Here is a 15,563-nt window from a genome sequence, read left to right as displayed (position 1 = left end):
TGGAATAGGAAAGGAAGCAGATGAATTCTCCTGACAAGTAGTGTAGGAATATGAATGGAGGAGGGAAGCTAAAGGTGAGGAAGAAGGAGCTGATTCATTGAGGTACCACAGCAAATGAAGGTGACCTGCAAACCAGGGGGCAGTTGAGTTTAGGTGTGATGAGATACCTGAATACCCAGGAGAGCTAATCTGATGTACGAGGACTGAGAAGTGACAGAAGAAAAGGGAAGAACCAAACTTTTACAAAATGTCTGAATAAAGGAGATGGAATCAAAAAGAGGGCATAGTCTGAGTAACTAACCCTCACACCACTGTCCCTGTAACCCTCACACCATTGCCACTATCACCTGTGGTTTCCAGGTTACAGACTGCTGTTTTGTTCCACAGACTTGTTTCCATTTGACACCAGCCTTGCTAGACACTGAGACAAATCATTAGGGGAAAAAAAAAAAACAAACCCAAACCAACAGAATACAATGATATTCAAATTGTATGTCACAAAGCAAAATACAAAAAGGAGAAAATTTAATAGGTTAAATACAAGGTGTTAATTATGACAACCCACAATTTTAAATACTTGACTTTGCAGTCACAATAATGTTATTACAAATTAATTGTGTGTGGACAGAGTATAGACAGAAATATAGATTATCCTCGTAAATGAGTGTCTATTGAAACAATATGAGCAATATATGATTTAAAAATATTTAAACAATAAATTAAGTAGTCTTAGGTCTTTATATTTTATTATGGAAAAATACTTTTATTTTGGAGAATGGAACATTGGATTTATTAATGCTAACTATTTAATAAATATTCACCATTCTCAAAGCTGAAAATTATTCCAAAGCAATGGATTGTTTTATTTGTCAGCTACACATATTAGAGCAAGAAGAGCCTAATTGAAACAGGTTCTTAATCTGCATTAAATTGAAAATCTGTCAGTAAATATCATGCAAAAGACAGGGCTATTGATATCAGAGTATGAAACAGAGGTTTAAATCCTATTGTCCCAAACTTGTTCACAAGAAAAGGTATTTGGTCCAGTCAGTGAAAGAGGAAGATGACTAGAAGCACAAGAATGTAGTGACACAAGCACACGTAAAAGCATTTTAGTGAGACTGTGGGTTTTCAGTCAAGATACACACATTTCAACCTTGATTCAGCTGGGTTCCTCCTCTAAAAATGCTCTCTGTGCTTATGATGCTACAAACATTCAGATCCAATGAAGTTGAACAGAACTGATGGAAGCTGCAGGACACCCAATGAACTGACAGAAGCCATTGTTCCAATAGATGCCATAATTCAAGACTAACACCATCTACTTGCTATAACTTCAGTGGTGGTATGAGAGACACTATTTATAGCACAATATGAATAGTTTCTATTCAAATTTGGGTACAGCTTTTTTGATGGAATGTGCTTGAACAGCTAAGAGGAGCTACTGAACAGTCCATCCAGCCTGAACTGTTTGTAGGTCAGGAAATTCCTTGAGCTAAAGGTAGAGATTAAATAAATCTCAGTCTTTTGTGCTTTGAAAATATGTCCACTAACCTTGCTATCAGGCCTTCTGAAGAATACAGCATGATAATGCAAAATAAACTGTGCATAGTTTCATGCCAAGTTTCAGGATTAGCTGTGATGCAGAACAGATGAATTTTTGAAGCAGGATTAGATAAATTACTTAATTAAGCAAGTTCAGATCCCTTAGGAAAGATACTGGGGTTAAAACAGAGTCAAGAATTCTGAAATAGTAGAAATAGACATGCAGAGTGTCAAGTCAGTACTAGAATTAGCAGAAAAGGTGAAAAAGCAGGGTTTTTTCTCTCTCAGAAAAATCCACCCAGATTTAGGAAATTGTGATTAATTTTAGCAAATGACAGAAATGTCAATAACTTTGGATAGAAAGCAGATTTTAAAAATTACAAAATCTACTCTTTCACTTCTGAGAAGATAAAGGCATTCAATGGCAATAAAACACTTCCAGGACCTAATTCCATTAAGCCCAAAGAAAACCTGGTTTTGCATGCCAGATGATTTCATCATTAACTGACACACTTCCCATCTGGGTCCCAAATGTCAGTTCTGAGTCCAGCAAGAATTAGGCAACTCAACAACTGACTTAAAGAATAATTGTTTTATCATTTTTATCTCAGCGTTTTCATGACATAAACCCCAAATGATTTCCATCTTGTCCATGTCACTCTGCAGCTTTTTATCCCCTTCTCTCCCAAATTTCTTCTAGCAAATGAGGAAAGGGTATTTCTAGTTCAGAACAGCAGGAGTAGAACATGAACATTTTGTTCTAATTCATGACTAGAAACTAAAATTGCTAGTCATACATTATTCTAGTAGCATGGAAGCTTTCAGCTGCAACAGAGGCTAATTCTGGTCTCTGTGTTCCTGCTTCCAGGGCACAGAGATATTTCTGCTTCTGACAAGCAAGGAGGAAAAATGACAACTGTGCTTTCTTTGCAGCAGTCACATTTTTTACTGAACAGTCACTTCCCTGCTCCCCACTATGGAAAAACCACCTGCAACACTGGCTACAGACACCAGCAGCATAATTTTGTTTATGACTGAACTTAAAAGCAGCAGCAGCAACATCAAAATACTAATTTTTCTATCATCAGGAAGAACATCTGAATCCAAAGTCCCCATCAGAGTGATGCACTTCATCTCCTGCCTGTAACCTTTCTTTCTTATAGATACCAGTGGAAAAGTTGTTTTAAGTTTTAAGAACTACACTATTCAATAAATTTACACAAGTTTTAAGAACTACACTATTCAACAAATTTAGCTCTTCATATTCCAAAATGACAAGAGTAAGTGAAGTCACATCATGTGAATTATGAAGTGATAATGTCTTTAGTTCTGCCCCAATCAGAAGTGTAACTGTTTAAAGCTTGTAATAATCATGTTCAAACATATTCAGATTATAATTACTTTTCTTCTGATAATGATACCCTGTCTGATTGGATGATTACCTGTTTGACTTTGATAAGTCCCAAGGTCAAAGAAGATAATTACAGACACCTGTTTTCTAAGAAAAATAAACTCTTGAAAAATACTGTTTAAAGTGACATCTGCAAATAAGCATTTCAGAACCATGCTGTTAATGTGAAAGTCACAGGCAAGCAAATAAAACAACAAAAGCCAACTTTGAAGCCAAGGAAGTTCTCTGAGCTACAAGCTATCTTTCACATGAACTCATAATTATTACATAGAAAAGATTGTTTGGGGACCATAGGAGAAAGATCCCGAGTAACAGAATAGTATATTCTGTATTCAATAATAATCATTACTATATATATAGTAATGACTCACTAGGACTCAATGCTTTATATCTGTGAAGTGTAATACTGAGACAGAATTATGTATCTTTTTAACAACATAAATCAATTGACATTAACGCTTTATTCCATGGATTGAATGTCAGAAGAAGAAAAGGCCCAATTACCACCCTTAGATATTCCAGAGAGCAGCAAATTCTGTGATGACTTCTTTGCCAGATTCTGCCTGTTGCCTTAACTAACAAATAAGCTGGTTTGCTTGTACATGAACTGGAGAAAATGATGTACCTGTTACCCCAGCCAAGAGCATTTCAGTAAATGACACTGAAGAGAACCCAAACATTATGAAGCAAGGAAGGAGGATCAAATCAAACTTCACTAGGAAAGTGGTTGCTGTCAGCAAAACACAGGGCTGGGGAAAACCCATAAATCAGGGCCTGGTTAATAATTTAAACCCAGCCAGTTGCTCTGCTGGAGCTTGGGGCAGAGGTGCATCTGTTGAGTCCTGCAGGCTTGGTGGTTCAGTTTAGCTCATGAGAGTCACCACCTCTAAGGGTGGGTGCGCAACACTCCTTCAACTTTACAGCACCAAGGCTGCTGATCTGAGGAAACAATGAAATAATGAAGAAAAAGACCAGCTTTCACCTTATGATCAGATATATGCCATCAGCTTCTGGCTGTGGTGTGGTGACACATGAAAGCAGTGCTAGAAACCTTCTTACAGTTTATTCTTTACCTCTTTCATCTGTCTTTTCACCCTTCCTCCCACTTCCTCTGCAATTAACAGTTAGACAACTGTTCTAATAAACACCTGCTCGAGGCAGATGACCTGTACTTTCCATTAGAGGTGTCTTGTATGTTCTTACTTCATAACAAATCTAAGCCATGACTTTCCTTACCCATCCACAGAGCTCAAACTCTGATCCTCATCTTGATTACCACAACATCCTTCTCCCTGGCCTTGGCAGATGCAGTCCTGTCTGTCTTATTTCAGTCAGCTTTTCCAAATCAAAACTGAAAACCTTTTCTTCAAGATGATGCAATTCCCACGCAGGGAATTTGGTAAGCAAAGTTACTCAAACATGAGTACAAGAGATAACACCTTGTAACCACTTCCACAGTTTCAAAAAAAAGAAAAAAACTTAAACCTCTTAAAAAACCCCCTTGCCTTGATAGAATATTTTTAGAGTGAAGAATGGGAGCAAAGTGAGTATTCCACCATTTAAATGCTGTGACTCATGGATTTAGATTTAAAGTACCAGAATTTCTCCTTAATACATTAAGATACTTCACATTTGTGTTCAGTTCCTGTCACGGTTCACAAGTATCCTTTTTAACTTTCATTCCTTTTCACAAGTCATGCATTTTAAAAATAAAACCCATGAAGATTCTCACATAATTTCAGGGTTTTTTTTTAAGGAAACACCATTTTAAGATTCATGAATAAACTAAGATCTAGTGCACAATTCTACTAAAGTCACTGGGAAACAGCCCATTTTGTAGGGGAAAGAATATGTCCAAAGACCAGCTCCTTCTCCAGAAATTGCTTTTATCATATCTGAAAACATTTTCGCTCTCAACAGAGATTTTCCTGCTATTGTATTGTTATATGCACTATTGATCATCAAGTCCATTAAATGCATTAGTCACATTAAATAATTAATCTCTCCAGACCAGCTTGGCCACAGATGCCATCAGCAACAGCCCTCCAGGAGACTTGTACTAAAGGAAAGCCAGCAGAGCTGCTGCTCAAATAGACAACATCCAAAAATAAGCAAGAAACAAATGACTTGAGCAAATGTGTTACATGACTTCATTCCACTGCAGGTTCCTCTAGAAACCAGGTGTGTAACAACAGGAAACTTGAGATCTTTGAATGGGGCATTTGCATGCAAGTGACAGTAATATTTACTAAAGTATGGGGCTTTGAAGAAACAGATACACATGCATGGGCTTTGTCATTCTTTGACACACACCTTATTCTGCAGAGTGCTCCAAGGGAGGAGCAGCAGGCTGCTTTTGTGCTTTGGTCACTTTGGTCAGAGAAAATGACAAATGCCATATTTGTTTCACCTAATAAGTCATCAAGGGCTTGGAATTCTGCCTGGTACTCTGGACCCAATCCTCTTCACCAGTTGCACATTACAGGTGTTATGAATAAGAAGCTTAACTAGGCCAATATTCAAGCAGCAATCAATTTATTAATTAATATGGTAAAGTATGAGCAATACAGCGCTGGGTACAGTGGGGGAAGTTTTCCCTCCAACTGCACGCCGATAATTGATGGTTACAGGTATTTATAGGGGTACCCATCAGTTTTGGGTTTTTTTTCAGCAGTTTCTATTTCTAGTCTTTTACTCATCAGCAATTTTTATTCCAAATTATTACATCACAATTCTATACACTATTGTGATTTTAATTTCTCAGGATGTATCTCAAAGGAGTATCCCCAGATGGTGACAGTCCAGTTTCCGAAAGAAGAAAGACGAATCCCATCTAGTGGGGTCCAGCTCCCCAGATGTGTGTCCCCCTTTAAACTGCAGAGACTATAAATCTCATAACAGTGATGTCCAGCTTCCCTTTGGTCGAAACCAGAAATCCTTGAGGTAATGTTCATCTTCCTTTCTCAAGCTGTTTTTCTCTGCTTCAATAAGGCGTGAGATAAGCATATTTCCTTTATATATATTCCAAAGCTATAGTTTCAAGGATACAAGTAATATTCTAAAATTATACCTCAAAAGGTTATTATTGCAGAGCTTTTTGTGGATTAAATGCAAGCAAAAAGCAACATCTTTAACACCTCAATTCCATTGCTCCTAAATCAACTAGGGTTAATTGCAAACAAAAGATAGGTTCAAAGGCCTTTTTCCATGCTTCATTTTCCTCAGTTATTATTATAATTCACAGCTCTCCCATTGTCGGGGTCCACACATTTCGCATTCACAAATACACACGTCGCCTGTTTGTACCTGACCCGAAACACAGCTTTGCATCTCACACAGGGCTATGAACAAGCCAAAGCCCTCCCTTGGCACACACTCAAAGTACCCCAGACCAGCAGATGCACTTCCCACACAACCCTCTCCTCCAAAGCCTGCAACAACAGCAGGCAGCCCAGTAAGAGTATCCAGTGAAATTCACCCAGCCCAAAGTCCATTGCATTTTCATGGACTGTAAGCAGCATTTCTTGAACACTAAGTTACTTTTGCCCTTTCCTCTATCAAAAACCCCTCCAAGAAAATCCCTTGTGCAGCCTTAGAGAAAACAAAGGAGAATGATAACCGAAAGCCAGGCAGGGTGGATACAATTCTGTTATAGACAGAACTTGTAGCAGCAGGATTTGTTCAGCATGTGTTTGAGAAAGCAGTGAGAAGAGAGAAAGTTTCTAGCAGAACGATTTCCGCCCAAGAGCTCAAGGTTCAGAGGAGCCGGCACAGAGCAAGACGTGTGCAGCTGCCAACGCCACCTGTGCAGGACTCATTAAAGGTTTAACAGAGGATCACGTGTGCCCTGAACATGGCTGACAACTGCCAAGCCTAACACACACCTCACAAACTTTGGGAAAAGGCAGAGAAATGGAGCCGCCTTTGGACGAGGAGGATGGCACCTTCACCAGCATTTCTTTGGCAGACGACTCAGGTAAGAGACTGCAGCACTCCGCTGATACAATGCAAATTCCACAGGCTGAACAACAGCACTGTGAGAGCAGGAAAGGCTGTCCCGATCACCAGCTACAAGGTATTTCTGGCAAATACCCTCAAACAAGCTTTTGTTAGTTGCGTGGTTTGAGTAAGCCTTTTGATGAGCTAAGAATTGAGGGTTTGGGGGAATGGAGGCTACGAGGCTACCCCAGTTTTCATATATTAGCCCTGGGTGATATACATTCCTCATCTGAGCACATAGAGCCTTTCTCTGGTTAGAGAGACACTCTTACACAAGTATTTACTCAGTAGTTACTACTATCAAATGAAATACAGATAATGCTGTATACAGAATAACAAACCTCTGACATATGCTAGTGAAAACTCACAAAAAGTGATGGAAGTTAATTGGCAATGGAAATAAGGTGATATTTTAAATCCTCACTGTTAGGCATTTAATTGTTTGAAAGAAATGACAAAAGCACAGTCTGCCTATCCCTCCACCATCCTCCTCTCCACTTATAGAATAAAATTACTTGGAAGGGGAAGTCGGAGAGTCCTACACAGTGGAAAAATGAAGTGAGTTAATATGAATTAATAATAAATTATTTAGAAAGGTCTGGCCAGAGTATCAACTTGATTATGTCAGCAGGGCTGCCAAAGAGGTGTGCTTATTCACACTGCTAGGGTTCTGGAGGGCTTCTTTGAACAATAGAAGCTACATTTCCTTCCCCTCTTTTTTTTTAAGAATGTTATTGTGCATGCTGTATTTACCTCCCATGTTTTAAAAAACCCCAAATTCCACTAAGTTAATCTTATTTTTAGAAGATAATTTTCTATTAGCAGTTCCATATTAGTGTGATGGGGCTGAGCTGGATGTTTGAACACACTTTCTTTGTACATCATCTAGGGCTACTGACACCAAGATGTGGCTGGCTCAAGCTATTCTCAAGAAGACAATTTGTCAGAGCTTGGTCTATTTGTGAAGTATGCAGGTATTAAAATAAAACATGTAAATTAAGACAAACACAAAATGGTAGCAAGATAGAAACTTACTGGAAAGTATTTTAATAGCAACATTAACAGCACATGAAATCAAGCAAAACATGTGAAAATATTTTCACCTTTAATGAAAGAAATATCTTTCATTGTAGAAACTCAAAGCACTGGATAAAGTTCCCTCAAAAAATGACCAACCTAAACAGAGCAAATCAAACCAAAAGTAAAACAAAACACTGAAATGTTGTCCAACATGTGCAAAAATTTCTTTGCTGTACTTCCAATTAATGTTGAATAAGCAGATCAAGGCCCTCTTTGCTCATTGAAGAGTACCTAGAAATTATCTTACTAAGGTTATTTAAGGTTATTCTGAAAGAGTAATAAGAATTGCAGAGAATTTGGTGTAAAGCAACATTACATGAAAAAAGAACCTCAGAGTGTGTTATTTCTGCAAATATGCAAAAGAATGAAGATTTGGTGTAAAAGGTCTCAGCAGTCAGCAATGCAAGGAAAAGCACTTAAGCCACTCGTGTTCCTTTCTGTCTATTTCTTTGTGGCAGTAATTAGTCAAAGGAGCAAACAGTGCAGTTGCAACAGCAAAGTCATGTCAGCAATGGTTACAATGCCTGCCTGTGTTAGTGCATAACAGGATCCATTTCCATTGTGGTGGGGAACAGTGCAGCCTCTGTCAGCTCTGCTGCCTGGAACATTGCCACAAGGGAAGCCAGAGCCTTGCTGCTGTGCACCGTGTGCCATGGGAAAACAGCATGTAAAACTGAGCTTCAGAAACAAAATGTCTGAAAATGTTTGTCGTTAGCAGCAATGACTGAGAGTCTGAGTGCAGAGCAATGAAATCCTCTCCTCAGTTTGCAACTTTACCTGTATATGAACTCAGGTAAACTATTAATGATGTATTTTATCCTAGGGAGGCTGTTTTATTTCAAACAAAAATTGCTCTTTCAGTGAAACTGAATAGATTAATTCCTTTTGCCAATGGCATCAGCTACTCTTAGAAACTCTAACCAGAACTTAGGATACAAGTAAGTACAGATAGCTGCATTTGTAAACTGAAACTTGTTGTTATTAATCTAATATAATGACAATATCAGAATGCCTCCTCTGATTTAACTAAATGCCTTAGAAAATAGTCTGGGGTTGTTGTGACCCAAGTGCAGGACCTGCCAGATCAACACTCCAACCCAACCTGGTATCAAAATATGCATAGGTGCCTTCCCTGGGCACCTATGTTATAAAAGGAACCTGTGTTATAAAAGGAATCTGTGTTATAAAAGGAATCTGATTGCTGGGGATACTTCCTAAGTCCCTAAAGCTTTACATTTAAAGCCCACACAATTTTTAATATATTATGCAATGCAAGACAGGCGAGGTAAAGAATTTTAAAAGGCAGTAGGTAAATCATGATAACGCTAAGCTTCTGGTTTCTTGGTTGATTTCTCATACAAGAATATTTTGGGCTGTGGACCTTTATTTTGTGATATATTTGGTTTGGGCATTTTTGCATTTGTGTTTTGGGGTTTTTGAGTGTGTGCATGTTTTTTGGTGTTTGTTTGTTTAAAAGTAGTGGTGCACTGGATATTTAGAATTCTGGAGTTGCCTTCTTTGCCCTGGAATACAGAAGAAGGGTTAGGAATGCCAGCCTTTTTAGGGGAGCACAGGATGATCTAGGCATTCTCTCTGTGGAATTTGCACCCAGCAGTACCAATCCAAACCTCTTGGTCCCTGGACCGTTCAAAACTAACCTCATAACCCACAGCACTCTGCAGACCAGACACATCATCTGTTCTCTGCTGATAACCCCTCTGCAACGCCAACAGTGGGAGCTCAAAACAACAGCTTTCTCTGTAGGAAAACCAAAAAAACCTCTCACAGAGGCTGATTTCAGCAAAGGAGCTCATCCTGGTGCTCATGCTTAGAGTTCAGAATCAAAAGAAAGTACTACAGTGAGAAACCACAGCCAGGCAAAGCAGAATGAACCCCAACGGTACACATACCAAAAAGGAAACAGGAGGTAAACCAGCAGCTCTTGAAATTACTACTGTTTTAGCTATAGCAGCACAGGAGCCAATATGTGTGGTTTCCATTCTGTCCTCTAATTTAACATCAAGGATTTCCCCATTTTGCTCATTTTGGGACAGTTCTGACAACAATCTGCAACTGTAATGCAGCAAGAAAAGTGGAATTTTGGCAGCAGAGGGGTGCATTTCCTCAAGATCAGCCCACAATATTTTTCCCCCTCTTACAGTATAAAAACACAGCACATCCTTTACCAGGTAAGTAGGGTCTCCCTCCATTTGTACACACCTGGAGAATATGGCCATAATTTTTTCCCCTGTTGATGCAAGTGCTGGAGATTGTCTCATTAGAAAGAATTAGGAGAACCTGTTGATTGTCAGGTTTGCCAGTGCAGCAAGCAAGATTGAAACAGCGCAAGCATTAAATCTGGCATTTAAAAACAGCAATCAAGGAAACTTTCCAACAAGCTCCTAAAGCCCACCCACCACCTGAGAAGACTGCTTGCAAGAAATAAGGAGGAATTGCTGTGTTGAAAATGCCCTTTGTAGAGATGTTTAACTAAACCAGGTAATGGAACTGGAAACGGGTGCATTTTCCACTACAGATGGATAGCAAGACACTAATTGCAGTACATTTTCAGACCTTGAAAAGCATTCAGTCTAATCTGAATTTATCTGATTGTAAGGTTAAAAAAAGTCATTGACACAATAACAGCGTGGAGGCAGCCAGATGATGTTAGAAATATACACTTTCTGAAGTGTGTTTAAAAATACAGTAGAGGGCTCACTTCCCAAATGCCTTTATCTTCCTGAATGTCTGCACAGCACTGAATTATTTATTTACAGCTAGATGTATTACTGCAATTTACGGATACAATATGAATATATTTCAATGCAACATACAGTTCAAGCTACATAGTACTACAAGTTATGCAGTGCAGTCCCTTCAGTGAAGCCACCAAAATTAGCTCAGGTCATGAATGTTTTCCATTGCTTTGCCGTGGCTCACAGACTGCGCTGTGACATTCTGCGAGGGTTATTCCAGCCAGGGAAAGAACAATGACACAGGAGTGTTGTTCGGGAGCTGCTGAGCCATTAGGTGAGGGCAGCTCCGCGAAGTTACTGAGATGATGTGTGATGTGATCTCAGGGCTGTGAGACCCAGCGGCACGGAGCTAACCACAAGTGTCCTGCTCTGGACCCTGCTGTGGAAAGGTTTCTGACGTGCCCGAGTGGAAGCAGCTGGGCCGGGCGTACAGGGACTGAATGCGGCAGGGAAAGCCGCTGCAGCCCGTCCGGGAGGCTGCTTTCTCCCGGAGCCCACATACAGCACCGGGGAGCTGTCGGCACCCACACACGCGCTGCTTCCTCGGACCTGCCTCAGGCTCTGCCAACCCCTAAATCTGAGGGGTTCCACATCGGGGAACAAATGCCTTTTCTTAATCTCTTCGGAACACTATGGAGAGCGACCGGCCATTGAGGACCGCTGCTCTGAACACTGGCGGCGTAAGGAATGGAAGGAATAGATCAGAACCATTTGATCTCCCTTGCCGCCCGGCGGGACGTGCCGGGAGGGGGCACGGCCGCAGGAGCCCGTGAGGGGCACCGCCGGCCCATGACATGCACAGCAGGAATGGATCAGAACCATTGGATCTCACTGGCCGCCCAGCGGGATGTGCCGTGAGGGGCACGGCCGGCCCATGAGCACAGCAGGAATGGATCAGAACCATTGGATCTCACTGGCCGCCCAGCGGGACGTGCCCGGAGGGGCGGGGCCATGGCGCTCCCGCCCCGCCCCGCGCGCGGCGCAGGCGCGTTGGCGGCGGAGCGCGGAGCGGGCTGGGCCGGGGCAGAGCCCGCGGGAGGCGGCGGCGGCAGCGGGGCAGGTGCGGGGCAGGAGGAAGGGAGGAAGGGAAGGAGGGAGCGAGCGAGCGAGCGCGGGGAGTGCCGAGCCAGGCCGGGAGCGCACGGTGGGATGCGCGGGCGGGGCCGGGCGGCTGCCGGCCGGTGCTGCGGGGCCGCCCCTCTGCAGTGCTGCCGGCCCCGGCCGGCGCTCCCGGGCCGCGGTGCTGCTGTTCCCGCAGCGGCCCCGGCCCGCAGCTCCGGGCGGGGATAGGAGCAGGGTGCCAGGCCCCGAGGCGAACAGCCCCGTGTCGCAGGCCCCTGCACCGGCCCGGGGTGTTGGGGGGACAGCGCAGAGCCATTCCGGCCTTCGGGAATAGCCGCTCTAGAATAACCCGTTCCACAATGATGCCAGCTGAGAGGGCGACGATTACATCATTGGAACGGCGGCAGCTCATGCTTTGCAGTAATCTAGATCAGTTATTTTTGTAAACAGAGGCATAGTTACTCAACGAACCGTAGGGATGTACAGCGTGAGGCCTAGGAAAAATAATTAAAGAATGGTGAAAAAGGTTGCTCTGCCTTAGGCTAAAGCACCGACCCTTCAGAATTAGAAAAATACATCTAAAATTCAAATATAATGGAAGTTCCAGTAATTGCTGCCTCCATTTTTTTTCTTTAAGCAGAGTACCGCTCAAGAAAACGCTATTCAAAAGTGGAAGGAGCCCCTGCCACAATGATGAACGCCGATATGGATGGTATAAATTCTTAATGTTCTTGCTCTTCATTGGTATTCTGTTTAGTATAATTTCTAACTGTTGACACAGGTTGCACTAAAATTCTTATGCTTTATTGCAGCTGTTGAGGCTGAGAATCAGGTGGAATTAGAAGAGAAAACACGGCTTATTAATCAAGTTTTGGAACTGCAGCACACGCTCGAAGGTTAGCAGCTTGATGTACCAGATTTTTTACAAGTACACAGTAATAAGCAAAAGAAGAGAACCTGACTGCTCTGCCCTTAGTCACAGTGTCCAGAAGTATATCACTTCATGCAGTTGAAGGTACAAAACCAAGGTCGTGGAAATAGTTTTGTTCTTCCTCTTTATGCAACATTACATTTGCTCAACGTTGGTAGTACACAGCAAGTAGAACAGGTGATGCAGCTAATAATGTGCTTATTAGAAGACACGTATCTGAGGCTGCTCATCCCTGAACTCTTGTTTCCAAGTAATTTGGTTTGCAATAGCCTAATTCAAAAATTCAGGAAAGTAATAAGCTTACAGACTAGCATTCAGTTTAACAAGTACTGTACTACAAAATAATAGAGGAAAATGGTGTTTAGGTAAAACACGAATAGGAAAATGTTTTATAACTTAATACCCTCTGGTAATGCCTTCTGGATTAAAGGTGTAACTAGTGTGATGTAGGCCCATAGAACATGTTCATTATTGTTCACAACAGTGTCTAACATTTTTCTTATAATATCACCTTCGCAGATCTCTCAGCACGAGTAGATGCTGTTAAGGAAGAAAACTTGAAACTGAAATCAGAAAACCAAGTTCTTGGACAGTATATAGAAAATCTGATGTCAGCATCTAGTGTTTTCCAAACAACTGACACAAAAAGCAAAAGGAAGTAAGGGTGGGCTCAGATTATGTCATTGTATTGCTGCTGGTTTTTTTGTTTTGTTTTAACTGGCATAGGCTACATAAGCTAAATTACTTTAGTTTGTGGCTTACTGGATCCTCAGAGATTATAGACTTTGATAATAAATGGAATTAAGAGCATTATCATGAACAGGAGACAGAAGATTGTGTATTAATATTAAGCAATGTGCAAATGTAGTGTAGATAATTACAAAATTTTTGTATTTGTTTTAAAAATTACCATATCTTGTTGAAAAGAAGATTAGTTTGTCAGGTTAAACAAAGGTCTGTTTGTACTCTGAGGTCTTAGGATAGATTTCTTGACTATATTGTGTTACAATATTGTGTTGAAACCCCATTTGATAAAAATATTCAGAGTTTACTGCATCACTTTTTTGCCCCTGAGATGTGTTTACTGCATAGTACTGTTCATAGTTCTGAAAACAAAACAAAAACCTATAAACCAGTTAAGCATTTCTGTGAAGTAGGAACAGTATGACATTGTTTGCAGGGCTTACTTACAGAAAAACACCTCAGATGTTTTTGGGAAAGGGGAAGGTAAGAGGAGCCACAAGGGTAAGCAACTTTTCAGGGCAATACCAAACTGATGCAGTATCAGATGTAATATGTATGCCTGAAACCATTGCTACTTTCCCATTTTCCTGAAGAATGCCCAGGCACATCATCACAATGTATGATCTTCCTGAAGTTCTGTTGTGTGAGGAAAAGTTAAGTAAAAACCTGAGTGATAAACTTTGCAAGAGGTGGTCAGCAATGCTGCTCATGCTCGTGAGCAGTGCAGTGAGGAACTGAGAAAAAGTCTTTTCCTTCCTGCCTTTTACTGTCCTCCTGCAGTGCCAAACTTGTCTTTGCTTCAGGCCTCAGAGCAGCTGTTTTCCTGCCTCAGAACTACACTTGCAAAGTGCTTCCTGAGGCACTGCACAAAAACATCTAAAGCACAAGGATGCAGTGGAACAAAGGTGGATTTTGCCTTTCAAAACTATGCTGCTCTGGTGTCAAGGTGCTGGTTGTTCCTGTCTTGGATGTTGTTAGGTTTTGTAGGGGAGCTCAGCCCAGATGATGGGTCTGAGCACTTCCCACAGAAGCAGCCATGTCCAGCACAGTCAGTATTAAGGGAGAGCAGAAGCTGAAATACAAACAACTGTGTAAATTTTAGCAGTACTTAGTTGCACCTGTTTCATCTTGCCCTACAGACTTACTTATGGGTGTTGGCTAGGGCTGAGTTGCTGCTTCAGTAATGAAGCCATTTTGCTTGACCTTTTTAAAGGAAACCTCTAGTTCTCCCTCAAGCATGGTGTGAATGAGTCAGTGTAATAGAATAACAAATCCCTCTCAAATCCCAAGTTTCTTAGCTAGGTACTGCTGTGTCTCAAGTGTAAGTTGACATTGTGAGGTTCCCCCCTCCCAAAGGTGAGGTTGCCAGTTTCTCCCCATTTAAAATGGTTGTACAGTGCTCACCAGAGTCAAAAGACACTAAACAAAGTCAAAAGACTGCAAACAAAGCACTAATAGTACAGTCTTGAGGGCTGGTTAAATGTCTGGGTCAAGAAATCCAGTGAATGATACCATTTGTGTCATGGGGTCCTTGCCAACACCTAAAATTAATTCTTATCTTCTATGGACTACTTTCTCACATTACTGGAACTCTAAATTAATCCAAGAATTGCTAGCAGGTAGAGTAGATCACATGGCTAGTCTAGAGTTTGAGCATTAAAGGAAGAAAAATCCCAGCAAGCACTTGACAAATGAAGATTGCATTGCATTCCAGCCACCGTAGCTTTCAAGACACACCACTGTCACCTCCATGTGCACTGCAGGTCACCTGGGAACACAGCATGTGCTTGTTAGGCTGCAGCAATTCCAGTGTAAGGTTATTTTCAAATCATGGTTTGTATTGTACATTGGATAGTGGTATTTTACCCATCAGTGTGTATACAGCAGTTATTTCATCTCCATGCCATTTGGCATCCCACTACTGTGGCCTTCATTTAACTTATGAACATTTTAAAGATGTTGTATTTCTGACTTTACACCAAATAAAAACTTTTCATTTGTCTCAATTAGTTTGGTTTAACATTTGTAAACCCTA

The 15,563-nt window shown here is 41.2% G+C and overlaps 1 protein-coding gene across 4 annotated transcripts; it reads left to right on the top strand.

Moving 5' to 3' along the window:
• Window positions 1–6,767: 6,767 nt before the first annotated feature.
• Window positions 6,768–15,534, top strand: SCOC (short coiled-coil protein). 4 transcript variants are annotated; one of them, XM_059471323.1, is made up of 4 exons: window positions 6,768–6,932; window positions 12,494–12,565; window positions 12,666–12,749; window positions 13,304–15,534. In XM_059471323.1, the coding sequence occupies exons 1-4, from the start codon at window positions 6,869–6,871 to the stop codon at window positions 13,444–13,446; spliced, it is 363 nt and encodes a 120-aa protein (XP_059327306.1). In that variant the 5' UTR covers window positions 6,768–6,868; the 3' UTR covers window positions 13,447–15,534. The 4 variants fall into 4 exon arrangements, with proteins under 4 accessions (XP_059327306.1, XP_059327309.1, XP_059327307.1 ...); XM_059471326.1 differs by lacking the exon at window positions 6,768–6,932 and adding an exon at window positions 10,511–10,534; XM_059471324.1 differs by lacking the exon at window positions 6,768–6,932 and adding an exon at window positions 11,776–11,851.
• The last annotated feature ends 29 nt before the right edge of the window (window positions 15,535–15,563 follow it).

This window comes from Ammospiza nelsoni, chromosome 4, assembly GCF_027579445.1.
Source record: "Ammospiza nelsoni isolate bAmmNel1 chromosome 4, bAmmNel1.pri, whole genome shotgun sequence".
Taxonomy (NCBI): domain Eukaryota; kingdom Metazoa; phylum Chordata; class Aves; order Passeriformes; family Passerellidae; genus Ammospiza; species Ammospiza nelsoni.
This window is presented reverse-complemented; position numbering and strand designations above follow the sequence as displayed.

Excerpts from the sequence above, each read along its gene's own strand:
- SCOC (XM_059471323.1), top strand. The coding sequence starts at position 6,869 with ATGGAGCCGCCTTTGGACGAGGAGGATGGCACCTTCACCAGCATTTCT. Across the intron at positions 12,566-12,665 it reads GATGAACGCCGATATGGATG|CTGTTGAGGCTGAGAATCAG; the intron begins GTATAAATTCTT and ends GCTTTATTGCAG. Across the intron at positions 12,750-13,303 it reads ACTGCAGCACACGCTCGAAG|ATCTCTCAGCACGAGTAGAT; the intron begins GTTAGCAGCTTG and ends TCACCTTCGCAG.